At 51.3% G+C, this 14040-nt stretch overlaps 5 protein-coding genes across 5 annotated transcripts; 2 read left to right on the top strand and 3 right to left on the bottom strand.

The window, feature by feature from the left end:
- Positions 1 to 229: 229 nt before the first annotated feature.
- tof1 (putative DNA repair protein (Tof1)) lies at positions 230 to 3856 on the bottom strand (the record flags this gene model as incomplete). Its single annotated transcript, XM_057202001.1, has 4 exons — positions 230 to 1251; positions 1302 to 3431; positions 3479 to 3716; positions 3770 to 3856. 4 exons carry the CDS (start codon positions 3854 to 3856, stop codon positions 230 to 232), a joined length of 3477 nt encoding a protein of 1158 aa, XP_057048272.1.
- Positions 3857 to 4106: 250 nt separating this feature from the next.
- On the top strand, positions 4107 to 5161 carry N7474_010590 (3-hydroxyacyl-CoA dehydrogenase family protein; the record flags this gene model as incomplete). The annotated part of the gene is made up of 3 exons (XM_057202000.1): positions 4107 to 4232; positions 4282 to 4381; positions 4431 to 5161. 3 exons carry the CDS (start codon positions 4107 to 4109, stop codon positions 5159 to 5161), a joined length of 957 nt encoding a protein of 318 aa, XP_057048271.1.
- Positions 5162 to 7467: 2306 nt separating this feature from the next.
- On the bottom strand, positions 7468 to 9079 carry arp6 (actin family protein; the record flags this gene model as incomplete). Its single annotated transcript, XM_057201999.1, has 4 exons — positions 7468 to 7636; positions 7693 to 7755; positions 7813 to 8518; positions 8581 to 9079. 4 exons carry the CDS (start codon positions 9077 to 9079, stop codon positions 7468 to 7470), a joined length of 1437 nt encoding a protein of 478 aa, XP_057048270.1.
- Positions 9080 to 9606: 527 nt separating this feature from the next.
- On the top strand, positions 9607 to 10725 carry N7474_010588 (uncharacterized protein; the record flags this gene model as incomplete). Its single annotated transcript, XM_057201998.1, has 1 exon — positions 9607 to 10725. The coding sequence occupies one exon, from the start codon at positions 9607 to 9609 to the stop codon at positions 10723 to 10725; it is 1119 nt and encodes a 372-aa protein (XP_057048269.1).
- Positions 10726 to 10911: 186 nt separating this feature from the next.
- Positions 10912 to 13983, bottom strand: N7474_010587 (uncharacterized protein; the record flags this gene model as incomplete). The annotated part of the gene is made up of 1 exon (XM_057201997.1): positions 10912 to 13983. The coding sequence occupies one exon, from the start codon at positions 13981 to 13983 to the stop codon at positions 10912 to 10914; it is 3072 nt and encodes a 1023-aa protein (XP_057048268.1).
- Positions 13984 to 14040: the final 57 nt, after the last annotated feature.

Below are 14040 nucleotides of genomic sequence, written 5' to 3'. Positions count from 1 at the left end.
TAAGAGGATTTCTGGGAAGATCGAAGAAGAGTCGGTCCGAGTGGGTTTTATACAATTCGGCACGTCCCCCCACTTGATCTGACTCACCGTGAAGAAATGGAACTAGTAACTCTATACTCCTTGAGTAGGGCACTGCCAATGATGCAATTGAGAGGTAGTCAATTATCCCTGGATGTGTTCTACAGAATCCCAATCAACGCCTCATCAGTCATCACAAATAATAATCAACTCAGTCCGAATCGCTCTCAAGAACAAATCCTCCTCGCATCCGCCGCCGTGACGGAACCACCGGGGTATCTTCGTCGTCGTCGTCAACATCCATGGCCGCGCTGACGGGTTTATCTCGGCTGAAAGCGAGATCATCGTCGAAGTAGAGATCGTCCTCGGCCGATGTAAGAGGGGTGTCCTCGTCCAGAGCTCCATGGCTAGTAGAGACTTCTTGCTGCGAGCGAGGCGACTGGTCATCCAAATCCGCCATCAGAATATCGTCATCTCCATCGCTATCGACATCACTTTCAGCGGACTTGCGACGCGCTCGTTTGGCTTCTGCAGCGCCAGTCTCGCTCTTTCGTTTGCGTGAGACTTTCTTCTTGCCTTGAGCGGCTTCCATCTCCCCGGTAAGCATAGCCTTTTTGACATTTTCGGCCTGCTTCTTGCGCCGCTCGGCTTCCAGGCGGAAGAACTCCTTATCGGCCTCCTCATCGCTTTCCTCGTCACTGGCATGAATGAACAGATCGCTCTTGATCTTTGCCTGGCGGGCCAGGGTATTCGTAAGACGAGCCTGACGACGCTCCTCCAGAATCTCATCGTCTAGGGGTTCCTCTTCGGCGTCACTCTTTCGCTTCTTCTTGCGCTTCTTCTTCAATTCGTCGAGCGCATTGGACTTGGATCGCGGGTTCGGAGGGAATAAGAAACCATCCGGAACTTCGTCTTCGCCTTCAGATTCTGACCCAAAATTGACATTGACATTTGACTGCAGCGTCAAACTATCACGCGCGCTTCCAGTGGGCTTGCGGCGAAGCTGCTCACGAGGATCGTTTTCTTCTGATACTGGGCTCACCAGAGCCTTGTTCACCCCGGAAATAATTTCGTGCAGATCCGTGGCTGTCATGGCCGAAGGAACGACCCAGGAAGCACCGGGCACATCTTCCACGCCGAGTCGTTCAAACCCGACTACAGTCATGAGAAGACGAAGCTTCGCATTTGCGAACATGGCGTTCTTGCAGAAATCATCTCGGGTTTTGACGGCTGCTGGAGAGTTAGAGATCATCTTCAGCGACAGAAAAGATAGATGAACTTACGAATCATCGGATGGGGAATACTGATCGCCTCGGAAGATTCTGCCCTCTTGGCTTCTTCTTGGGCTTCCCAAGCCTCTCTCTCCGATGCCGCCGAGCCAAGAACGTCAACCACCCATTTAACCAAATCAGCCCGTCCGTCGAGCACAAGGGCACCAACAACAAGGCCCAGTTTGGCTTCTTTTGTAGTGGCCTCCTTGGAAGTGATCTCAAGCTCTGCGGGTGGGCGTTTGGCAGTAGACAAAGTCTGTCGTTCGTGGCCGTACTCTAGGTAATAGGCAGTGGCGTTGATCTTACTGAAAAGCAACTCGGTGATCAAAGCAGGACGTTGATCCAGTCTCTTGGTTAGTCGTCGCAGGAGCTGCTGGACCAGCTCCTCCCATTCTTTGAAAATCGGTTTGCTGGAATCCATCCCCCCGGGACCCTTGATCATCCTGTAGAATAGATTGATAATGTCTAGTCGAAACAACAGGACACTCATCTCCTGTTTGAATGCAGTGCGATAGAAGTAGCGATGGGCACGCTTGAGCTGCTCTGAGCTCAACTCCCGGTAATATGTAGTGAACGCGACAAACGTATCCACGCATTTCTGGTTGCAAAACTTCGCGGCGAAGCGCTTGAAATCGAAAGCGCGCTCTTTGATAACTTGGGCCGCGTCCTCCATGTCTTCATCTTCAGAGGCACCCTCGTCATCATTTTCCATGCCGCCCTCTTCCGCGGTTTTATCGGCCTTCTTCTTGCGTGTAGCCTTTCGACGTGACCGCACTTGCATATCGGTATTTTCTTTGGAATAGCGTTCCAGCATTCGCAGAAAGACATGTGCAAGCTCGGTGCATGCATCCAGGTATCCAAATCCCTGGTCTTTGTACCCGCGCACGATAGCCAGGATCCGGTCATGGGTCGTCTCTTCGTAGAAAATTCGATTTTGAATATTCTCGGCAATCTCATGGTCTTCTTCGAGGGGCGAAACGGCCATTTCCTGGACCGTCAATAGAATCTGCGTGAAGCAGCGCATCTGTGCGTTGAGATCTTCCCATTCCTTGTTGTCGAAACTGCTCTGCATCGCCCGGTTCAGAGTAATGAAGGTCTCCTGGTTGAGTACGCCGGCAACAAGACCATAGCTGTCAGGCTCTGTCTGTTTGGCAGAATCCTCGCTTTGCGTATGCTGTCTTTGTTGGCGGGCGCGTCGCATACGCTCTGCTTCGAGGAACCAGGCAACCGTATAAAAGAACTGGCGCGAGTTGGTCTCAAGGACACGCTCCGCTTCGCGCTCAATTGCTTTTCGTACATGAGTGAACAAAGGGTTGAACCCCGAATCCAGGAATTCCTCCACAAATGTCCTCAGGTTCTTCGAGGCTAGAGACGTGAGATGCGTTGGCATGTTGAAATTATTGGTTGGTGCCGTATCTTCTTGTCTCCGACGTGGTCGAGGCTTGTTCCACTTCTTGCTCTGGTCCATTTTGTTCAGGGTTGTTTGGTTGTCCCGAAGAACATCTTGCCCGGAGACCGTGGACACCTTCCCTTCATCTCGCTTGACCCAAATCATTGTGCCGAATCGTCCATGCCGTGTTGGGGCGTTCTTTGCGTATTCTCGTCGTACCTGTGATTCTTTGCGCAGGAGATCGCCGAGTTCCTCTGACCGTTTTACCTTTCTCTGATCCTCGTGCATGAACAATTTCTCCACGTTGACACCTTTAACCAGGTGGAAAAGCACTTCCAGCAGAACAACATCCTGCAAGTTGAAATCATCTCCAACATTGGAGCACATGGTCAGAAGCAGAGCAAACGCGTCCTGGTCCTGGAAAGCATTGATGGTGGATGATCGGGATGTCTCCTCCTCGTCACCCTCTGCTGCAAGCCGTGTATTGGGAGATATAATGGCGACATTCCGTAGAAGGTAGAGCATCAATTTCAGGATTCCTTCGTCTCGGCTTGTTCGTTCTGATCGGGCTATCGCCATGCTGGGAAGAGCAATCCGAATCACGGCGCGCAGAAGACTCGATCCGCCATATTTGAGAAGACCTCGTTTGTACTGCACTTGCACCTGCTGCAAATATGGTGTGTGGCGGTGGTGATTGACGGTCATCTGGTTGTGAAATTCGACCGGCCAGGTCAAGGGGACGAGGAGCTCCACTGCTCGAGTTAGCGGTCGAATCTTTCGTATATCAGAGAATGCTTACAGCATGCCAGTGCAATCCGAGTCATATGCTTGCTCTTCTGTCCATTTGCCCACCACACCGACAGAATTGGCAGGATGTCCCCGTTCACCAGGTTGGCTTCGCCGAGACATCGAACCACGTCCATGCGGTTGTTCTTTTCGTCGTACAGCTTCAGCCACCGCTTGATGTCGCGCAGACATGCTAATGCGTCGTCTCCCAGGACGTATTTGTCGGCATCTTCGCCATTGAATCCTCCCAGCTACCCCACGTATTAGCAACCAGCACTCGCGGGACTCTCAGGAACACACTCACGGCCGTGACTAGGCTATACACATAGCCGCGCACGTCAGGATCGACGACCTGGACATCATGGCCCACGGCGCCTACCTCTTGATCCATGGTGGGTGGGTGGATGATGGGCGTGTTCTAACTCACTCATTCACGCACTCATTATTCTGTCCATTAAAGCGCGTCCGCGACGCGTTGAGTCTCGGGCGGGGAACAGCGGCCAAGTGCGCAGGATGGACTGACTGACGTAATCGCCGAAAGTGACCGAGCTTAACCGCGGGCATGTGAATGTTGCTGTCAACTCAACGTTCTTGTCCTGTACACTTTCTCTTTTCCTTCTTATTCCTAGATTGTTGCCGCCATGTTCGCTACTTCCATTCGTTCAGTCGCTCGCAATGGCGCCGCGGTGGCCCGCAGCTTCAGCTCTACTTCCGCAACATGCGCTGCCGAGGTCAAGTCGCTGGGTGTGATCGGTGCGGGACAGATGGTTCGTCAACAGTCTCTCTAAATGTCGGAGATTTTCTAACGATTCACAGGGCCTGGGTATTGCTCTGGTTGCTGCCCAGAAGGCTCAGGTGCCGGTTACTCTGGTCGATAGCTCGCAAGCTTCATTGGATAAGGGTCTCAAGTTTGCCGGTATGTGCCTCGGTCAATTGCACCCAAGACTGTAATTAACGCATTCTAGATAAACTCCTCGAGAAGGATGTCTCCAAGCAGAGGCTCACCCGCGAAGCTGCCGACGCAGCGCGCGGCCTCCTCCTACCCACCGTCAAAATAGACGACCTCTCTTCGGTCGACTTCGTCATTGAAGCTGTGCCTGAGATTCCCGACCTCAAATCCAGCATCTTCGCCAAGCTCGCACAGATCGCGCCCAAGCATGCAATTCTCGCTACCAACACCTCGTCCATCTCCATCACCAAGATTGCAGCCGCCACCACCACCAACCCTACGGACCTGCAAGCTCCCTCGCGGGTGATCTCGACCCACTTCATGAATCCCGTTCCAGTTCAAAAGGGTGTAGAGATTATCCGAGGTCTGCAGACCTCGCAGGAAACGATGGACACGGCAATTGCCTTTGTGCAGCGCATGGGCAAGGTCGCTTCGGTCTCGGCTGACTCGCCCGGTTTCCTGGCGAATCGCATTCTCATGCCGTACATCAATGAGGCGGTGATCTGTTTGGAGACGGGCGTTGGAGGTCGTGAGGATATCGATAATATCATGAAGAATGGCACTAATGTCCCCATGGGTCCCTTGACCCTGGCCGATTTCATTGGTCTCGATACCTGCCTGGCTATCATGAATGTCCTTCACCAGGAGACTGGGGACAGCAAGTACAGGCCCGCTGGTCTGTTGCGGAGAATGGTGGACGCCGGCTGGATGGGTAAGAAGTCTGGCAAGGGCTTCTATGACTACTGATCGACCTGTTTCATATCCATCTCTATATGTTAACTTAGACCATACTTGATGCAGTGAATATACGAGAATTATCTTGTTACCGAAAGACCCCATTATAACGAGACCCCTTTCTTACATCTGCCATTACATTATTCTCAGCCTGCAGTCCTGATTCGTTCACTTTAGCCAGTTACTCGTCTTCCAATCCCAATCGTTCTCTGCAGCTTACAGATGTCAGAATCAATGCTCCTATGATATCCTCGGAGTTCCTTACTTCGCCCACCTGTCGTTGTCCTCTATATTGCTGCAGTATTATTTCTGTCATCCGGCGATAGTCATAACCAATTTCCATCTGCTGCTGCTCAGCCATCTCATTCTCCTCCTGTCTCTCAGCCTCGTTCATTGCCGCTAATACAGCCGGGATATCAACGTCTCCATCGGCCGCTAGTCTGTTGTCATCGTTATCGTCGCACAGGCACGTCTTGTATTGCGCACCACACTTGTAACTGGGCTCTGTTAGCATTCGCCCGGGTGTCAGAAAGTGTCAAATACCAAAACTGTGCACCACAGGTGCATTTCATATGATGGCACCCTGACATCTTCTCGATCATCGTATGGCACCGATAGCACCTCTGCCATTGACTATTACACGCCAAATTCATCACTCCCTGTAGCTCGATGTCATCGGAGCATTCCCATGCTTCGTGGTACGGTCCCCGACACGTTGAGCAGATCATCGTTCGGCAGAAAGGACATCTCTGTGAGGATTCACTCAATCTAATATGATCTGGAGAAATCCATCGGCCGCATCGAGCCCGTGGGCAGTACCACCGATCAATTGGCGGAACGGCATGTTCACTCACTCGGGCGGCGTAGAGTCTTCTCGAGGACCAGTTCAGCTTCGGTAGGATTTGCCTGCTAGGAATTTCCTGTCCACAGCATCGAGCCGGGAAGAATTGCTTGTCTTTAAACGCTACCTTGACCATATTCCGTAGGCAGAGATGGCAGTATTTGTGCTCACATGGAGTAATCACCAAGCTCTTGGACTTTACTTGTCGGTAGCAACCTATACATTCCCTTCACACGGTCAGCGTGTCTTCCATGTCTTTCTGCTTGGTACTCACCCATTTTCTAGCGGTATGCTTTTAGGGAGAATCCATGACAGTATTGTTCCCAGTCCAACCCTAGTCCCGATATTTGAGTGTTTTGCCGTATCACGGCAAACGCTATTATTGACTGATGCAGATTGCCTGTTTATTTTGGTGTCTCCTTGTGTTGCGGTTTGGTGCGAAGGGGGTTCAATTAGGGCACGAGCAGAATTCGACGGCAAATGTTCTCGGCGGGCTGTTTCAGACATGATTATACCTGCAACTGTCAATGAACAGGCTCGAAGCATTTCATTTTTTGATAAGAATTGAATACTCTGTTAAGATGTTCTCACTGTCAATTCGCTGCTCCTCGTGCGTATGCGGACATCCAAGACGTGAAAACGGTTTGACGTCTTCGTTTCAGTGAGATAATTAGTAGGAACATGGCATTCTCACCTTATCTTTGTTTATTTCAAGGGCCCTCCCGAAGCATAACCATTCCATATTCCAAGAGTTGGAGTATGCTATCCAAGGATGTAGTAAAGATGTTCCCCAAAAGGTGCTGTGTTCGTGTAGTCTGGAACTTCCCTATACATAATACGCAGAGCACAATTACTCCAATATGACCACCACATTACATCCAGATTTAGCTAGACTACTATGGGGGAGTTGGCGGTCACTATTGTCAGGCCGCGAAGTTTGACTTGCAGGAAACTTGGGATCTAGCGGCTGATCTTCTAGCCAGAAGCATATCCAAGTGAGATCCAACCCCATGAAATACAGCCTAGCCTCTTTGGCATCGGTCAGGGTCCATCGAACATAACTTTTTGACCCTTAAAATCAGTCACTGCAAAATACTAGCTGGATAGTGATAACAATAAAGAATGCTAGAAAGGTGATCTAAGTTAGTTACTGGGCTGCAGTGCCCTTGGAGTAGATGGGCTGGGCATCGACTGCGATAAGCGGGCCTAGAATCAAATGGTAGAACCCATGGACTTTAGACTTACAGAACCGAGGCATCAACGCGGATATAGATGGCTGTTGCAACTCTAAAACAGCAAGAGCTGGTAATATCTTCGTCATCGAGGTGTCTCGCCAACTACCTAATTCGTCTATCAGGCCAGACTAGAGGGCCTCTCTGGGAAAACAGTCCTTTAGAAGTACTTTTATTGAACACTATCTAAAACAAGGGTATCATTGATGCGTAACGAATGCTTCCAGAAAGCACATAACGCCCATTTAGCCGATTCCGTTCACACTCGAAGGCACCCTTATGGTGCCAGCAAACCTTCGTCCAGCCCATCCAGACCCGTATTCTTGATATTCCTGGCGAGTAATAGCCACCCGACCCAGTTCTTCTCGGTTGGCCGCGAGACGAGATCCTCCCAGCCATGTAGACCGAATAGGACTAATTCAGACGCGAGTCAGAGTGTTTCCAAAAAGAATCGATGGGAATAAACTCACTCTTGGGCTCGACGCACTCGCACAACACAGTCAGCCGAGGCCACTTGACGCAGTTCGGTCTCCCTAATGGAGCAAGTAAGCAAACTGTCCATATATACTATACTTTCTAGGGGAACCTACAATCTCTCCATGAACCCTGGGGTGAGAGAATTGCCACCGACAACCAGCACGTTGGCCAGAAACGGAGGATGCAACCCAGTGGGCAATACAGACAAACTTTGGAGAATGATATCCGGAATGCCTGCCTGTTTCATGCCAATATCACTCGGGTTAAACAGAATCTCTGGGACTGCGAAGCGTTCATTTCCAAGGACCAGGACATCTTCTGAGAGCACATCAGCACTAAGACCAGAAAGTGCGCCTTTCTTCTTTTTGACCTCTAGCAGAGGATCGTGGGGTCGCATGAAGCCCTTTTTGCCTGCGTTTGGGTCGGGGAGCACGTAGTCCACCACCACACTCTGGTCAGAATCTGCTTGATGCTTCCGGCCAGCTTTCGAGGTCTTTTCCATATCCGCGGCAAAATCATTGCTCACAAAACAAACTGCCTCCTTCACCTCATTCATGATATATGTTTCATCCACCATGTTATATTGCCGTATCGACACGATCTCTTTGAGGTAGTTCGTGAGGTGTTTACCACCCAGATCAAGTCTCCGAATTCCACGTTGGAGGGCTTGGCCTTTGTATACTGGAGTAACCGTGGTATGGGAGTAGCCCGAGTCGACTACCAATAAGCAATCGGCAGGCGAGGGGGCAGCATCGGGTTGGGAGGTGGCAGAGTCTCCGAAGAGAGCGTGGACTTCGTTCCAGGCGTTAAGGGTTGGACCTGGAGAGAAGGACTGTCATCAGTATAAGACTATCACCGATCGAAGCAGCTTTGAACCCTACCTATGCACCTTGTATACCCTCCAAACCCCCATTCTTCCATCACGATTTCGTCTGCGTTCCGCTGCAGCACCGGTATGGCATTGGGAGCCTCGGTGAGAATGAGGGTTGTTTCTTCCGGGTTGGCTATCCGTAAACTCTTATTCCGCGCCGTCGCTTTCTCTTCAAAAAAGGACTGCTCCCAGATTTCCCTCTGCGCTTCCCAATTCACAATATATCCCTTCTCCACCGGGCGGCGGAACATGACCTCGTTCCAGTCGCTGACATGGGTCAATAGCTGTGGACCGATGACAACACGATTATCCCGAGTCTTGGCCAGGGCATTTGGTATTGTCGAGCAGGCGGAGAGGGCTTCATCTTCGGCAGGTGGGAGATCAGAGACATAGCCAGCTTTGAGAGTGTACGCGCCATTGTCGATCACGAAGGTCTTGTCCGGCAAGTGTCGCGACGCCACTGCCGGTTCTGTGGCAGTCTTTGGAGGAGCTCGAGTCTTTGTGCCCATGATCGCAGGACATGAATGAGCAGAGTAGGTTGTCCGCGATTAGCAAAGGTCAATAAGGTGTTTGTCTTGTTTGTTGGAGCGGGATTTGCCTTACGTAAGACGCATCTATACAAGTTCACCAGTCTGCGTACTTTCAAGGCTGTAAGGCAGCCTTCAAAGGTGGAGGAGTGTTAATTATAAGTTCCATTCAATGTTTTTTAAAAGCATAGAGAAGAGGATTTCGATATGTACTAATCATCCGCTGAGAAACAGTTGAAGTTCCGCCAGCCTGAGGTCATTTACCAGCTACGTGGGGGACACGATGAGAGCATTGAAGAATCTACCAAGTCATCAGGCGTGTAGGCAGTTATTCTGCTTGGGCTCTAGGCGGGTATCTGTAACAATAAACCCCGAGTTATGGCCTGAAGATATACACCCAACACGGGTGACCGCTCAGCCCTAATCGGCGGTTATCAGTAGTCATCCAAAATTTCTCTCCTCCGCAACCACCTCAAACCTGAACAGCAACTAGCACCTCTCCAACCAAGATGTCACACCAGCTCTCTACAATCCTCAGCACGACATTTGCCCTCCTAGATCAATTCCAAGACACGCTTTCCCCAAAGTCAGCCGCGCAGGCCGCCCAGTCCACCCCGAAAGACGCAGATGGCCTGCCCCTCCTCTCCGCATCGTCCTCCGCCCTCAGGGCGCAAGTGACCAAACTCTCACTACTCGCAATCACAAGCCCATTCACCCACTCAGCAGTCAGCGGCATCCTCCGTGATGTGAACGACTCCATCCTGCCCTCGCTAGTCACCGCGTCGCTCCTCGTTACTCCAACAGCATACACGGAAGCATTCCATTCGGAGATCCTGGTTCTGGCGAAAGCGGTCCTTGTGGAATTCTCTTCTCTGATACAGGAGGTGAAACGCATCGCGGATAAGAAGGATCGGCAGAAGAGTGATAATCAAAAAGAGAGCGAGCTCGTCCAGTCGGAGAAAAATGTCGTTACAGTCGCCACGGGCCGGGCCTGGGATGCCTGCGACGCGGTGACGAATGTCGCAAATAAGGGCGTCGTGGGGTTTGTTATCCGCCGCGTTGAGCAATGGAGGGATCTTGTGCGCGACGCCGTTGACGAAATTGAAGATTGGGACCCCGAGGAGGATGGTGATGACTTCTTTGATGGGATTATGGATGATGAGGACGATAAGGATGACGACGAAAATTCGGAGGAGGATGACGAGGAGGATAAGGGAAATACTGCCGCGTTGCAGGAGCAAAAGAAGGCGACTATTCGCTTCCTCAAGCCTGTTGCACAGATCTATCCCGCCATTATAAACAATCGGCTCAAGAATACCGGCAACACGCCTTTATCTTCTGCGCCCAGGATCGCCAAGCTGGAGTCTTTGATGCGGAACCTCCAACGCATCCCTGACCAGGTGGATGAAGCTGCTGGGGCTTTGTACGAGGCAGATGTGGATAGATCGGTCGAATACTTGAAGGAGGTTAGGAAATGTGCTACACAGGCTGTGGACTCGGTTGTTTCACCTTGGGATGCATCAGCTGGAGCCGAAGACAAGTTCACGGTCTGGTCAAAGACGTGGCTCAAAGTCATGGATGAGGTCAGCAAGCCAATTTCTTCTGCTATGGCTCATGAACAGACCTAGGTTGTTGCGTTAATACAAACAAGATATGCATATAGAGATACAAGCATTGTTGAACATCTAGGAAATACACGGTTTGGGGTTGTCTATGTATATGCAAACAGGGAAAGAAAGAATAATTTACAAATAGCAACCCCTCGGGGAGCTGGCTCAATTGGCTTCGTCAAGCCAAAATAAAATGTGAGATAATCAGAATTCATCAGCTGCCGCAACGTTCTCCTCCCATTCAGGGAGATCACCAGCAGGGATACGGTCTTTCAGAAATTCCAAAACAGCATCAGTGCCCTTGGCAACCACCTGCCAACGAGGCACGCGGAACCGATTGCCAGCAACCTCAAACCTTCTCAAGGCCGATCCATTGTCGCCCCAGTTTCGAGGGGAGCGTTCAGCGCTCAACAGACCAATCTTGGGCGGCAAGTAATCAATGTCATTGTTACTGACGTCGAGAACCTGCAGACCCTGCACCACTTCGAAATCTAAGCGAGAGAGCTGGTTATCGGAGGCCAGAATGGTCTTGAGAGCTGGAAAGACTGAACGAAGGTGTGGTAGGGGCCCCGTCAGCCGGTTGTTAGAAATATCCAAGACGGATAATGATGGCGCGATCAGACGAGAAAGCAGAGACTCCAGGGAAGATAATCTGGAGACACTCAAATTGAGGGTTTGCAACTTTGGCAGTTCGATGGTCGTAGGAATTAGGTCACGGCTATCCAGAGGATTGTGGGAGATGTCAAGCTCAATCAACCCCTTCGCAAGCATTCCAAGTGCAGGGACGGGGAAGCAGTGTAGATCGTTGTGCTGCAAGTAAAGGCTGCGAACATCTTCCAAGGCGATCAGTTCTAGCTTTTCGGTTTCCAGGTCTGTCAGTTCGGAATATGATCTATCAAGGACGCCGCCAGGCCGGATCCGCCAGCCGTTATCAAGACTCGGGGTCTCCGGTGCAAGTGTGAACTGGGTCGCCACTGAGCCCTCGTCATCTGTGTCTTGAGGGTCGGGCTCATAGCGACTGCGCATGTCTTGTCTGAGCTGCTCGGTGTCCATGCTCAAAAGCCTACGCTCGCGGAGTGGGTTATTGCCGATGCGGAATGATGTGAGGCTCTCCATGAATCCGATCTTCTCGTCCAGGCGTGAAATGTCATTCCCAGTAAGATCGACAGTCTTGATGCTTCTGAGCTCTGGAAAGCCCACCGGGAGCTCAGCAATCTTGTTGTCTTCTGCCGAAAGAGTCAGCAGCGATTGCCAAGATGACACGCACGGCAGGCGTTTGATTCGGTTGATCCCCATAAACAGGCTATGTAAACTGGGGCAAGACAGCATCTCATTCGCAGAAAAGATGTCTACCAAATTGTTCGCAATATTGAGTGACTGCAGGGTCTCGAGACGGTCCACTGAAGCTGGAATCAGAGTACCCGCCAACCTGTTCTTTGGTGCATTGATCGTCTTCAAAGGCAGCTTGCTCAACTCTTCAAAGGGCAGGTATGTCAGCTGATTCTCGCCAACATCCAATGATTTCAAGGATGTGAGTTCGCCCAGTTCATGCGGAAGTTCTGTCAGCTTGTTGCAATGCAAGTCCAGTGTTTCCAGACTGCGAAGTCGGCCAATATCCGAAGGGAACCGCCCTTGTAGTTGGTTATTTGCCAGCTTCAGGTCCACCAGAGATGGAATCTCCACAACAACTTGGATATTCTCGATGGACAGAGAATTGTTTGAGAGGTTAAGACTGCGTAGTTGCTGCAATCTTCTCAAACCCATTGGTAGAGTCTGCAAAACGTTCCCATGGAGGTCTAATGTTTCAATGCCTCCAAACTGCGGACCCCGCTCATTACTTTCCGGGTCAAAGTCCTCCATATCAATGTCAGGAAACGTCTCATCCGAGATTTCGGTGAACCCGTTGTCTGCAGCGATAAACTTGGAAAGGTCGACATTTTCAAACCAGTTGGACGAGGCATTCGGATCGAATTTGTACATATCCAGCACTTCCTTGGGGATCTCAGTCAAAGAAAGCGCAGCGATATTCAACTGACCGGTTGCGCGAGCTGTCTCCACACGTTTTCGGAGTACACCAGGATTGGACTCCTTGGTTAATTGGTTGAAGGGATCCCCGGCATCAGTGCTCGCCCACGGATCAGCAGCCTCGGCCTTGGGAGTGTTCATCTTCTTTGCCGTCGCCGCCTTCTTCGCAGCTTTGGCTTTTGCGATGCTCTCCCGTAGTGCGTTAGACGATTTGGTAGCTTTTCTGGCTTCGGCTTCCGCCTGTTGCTCTGGGTCCAATTCCTCCGGCATGCTCGAAGCGGTGGAAAAATATCTGGAAGCGGTAGAAGGCGACCTCATGGTGGATGGCGAGTCTGCTTGGGGCTTCCGGGTCTTGCGTACGGTGAGCGGTCGATCCGGTGGACCCATGTCGGTTTGAGAAGGCTTTTTGGTGATCTTTTTTGGTATGAAACGAGCAGGTGAAGCGGTAGCAGATACATCCTTATTGCCTCCGTATACACTCGATCGTCCAGGGATAGCCACAGGTTTCCTCAGCGGCGCACTGATCTCAGAAGCTGCCGTATCTGTTCCGGTCTGCTTTGCTGGTGGGAATCTCAATTTAGAAGGGCTTTCGCTTGCTTCCGCGATATCATGAGTATCGCTCGTCCAAAGAGATGAAGGAGTTGACACGCGAGAATTGGATGGCAAGCGCAATTTCGAAACGGGTCCCGGAAATGTCTCGCTCCCGTTGTGGTGCTGACCCGAAGATGAGCGGGAAGGCGATTGCGAGTAGTTGGACACATTTGATGGCGTCCGCGATGGGGAGCGCATTGGGCTGACCCCGTTGAAAAAGCTCGACTGTCGTTTCACAGATGCTGGAGACGGTGAGATATTTGACAAAGTCCCAATCGTCCGCTCCGACAACGACGGTCGTTCTTCTCGTCGACCTCGATCTTCCTGGGCTGTTCCCACCTCCTCATCGTCAGCAGTTCTTTCCACCTCCTCTGACGTCTGTGTCTCCAATTGTAGCTCATCAGCCACTTCATTGAAAGGTTCATTATGTTCTGGAAGCGCATTCTCGGTAGACTTGACTGGCGAATAGCGTGGTAATGTCTTCGATCGTAGCGATTCGCGAGAAGGCCGACGTAATCGTCGATCATCGATTCCAGGATCGGCTCGCAATCTCTCGCGGGAGGGCGAAGGTCTGATCGGTATCGACGAGGCTGTAGGCAAAGGTAATCTCGAAACTGGGCGCGGGATGCCACTGAGGCGTGCTTTGGGTTGGGTCTCCATGTCGGTGTTCAGCAGGTGCCCCGAGTGAGGGCTGAGAGAAGGCAAGGTCTGGCAGGA

The sequence above is a fragment of the Penicillium riverlandense genome (assembly GCF_028828495.1).
Source record: "Penicillium riverlandense strain IBT 135883 chromosome Unknown utg000009l_segment0_segment0, whole genome shotgun sequence".
Classification (NCBI taxonomy): Eukaryota; Fungi; Ascomycota; class Eurotiomycetes; order Eurotiales; family Aspergillaceae; genus Penicillium; species Penicillium riverlandense.
The sequence above is the reverse complement of the archived record's forward strand: the minus strand, read 5'-3'. Positions and strand labels throughout refer to the sequence as shown.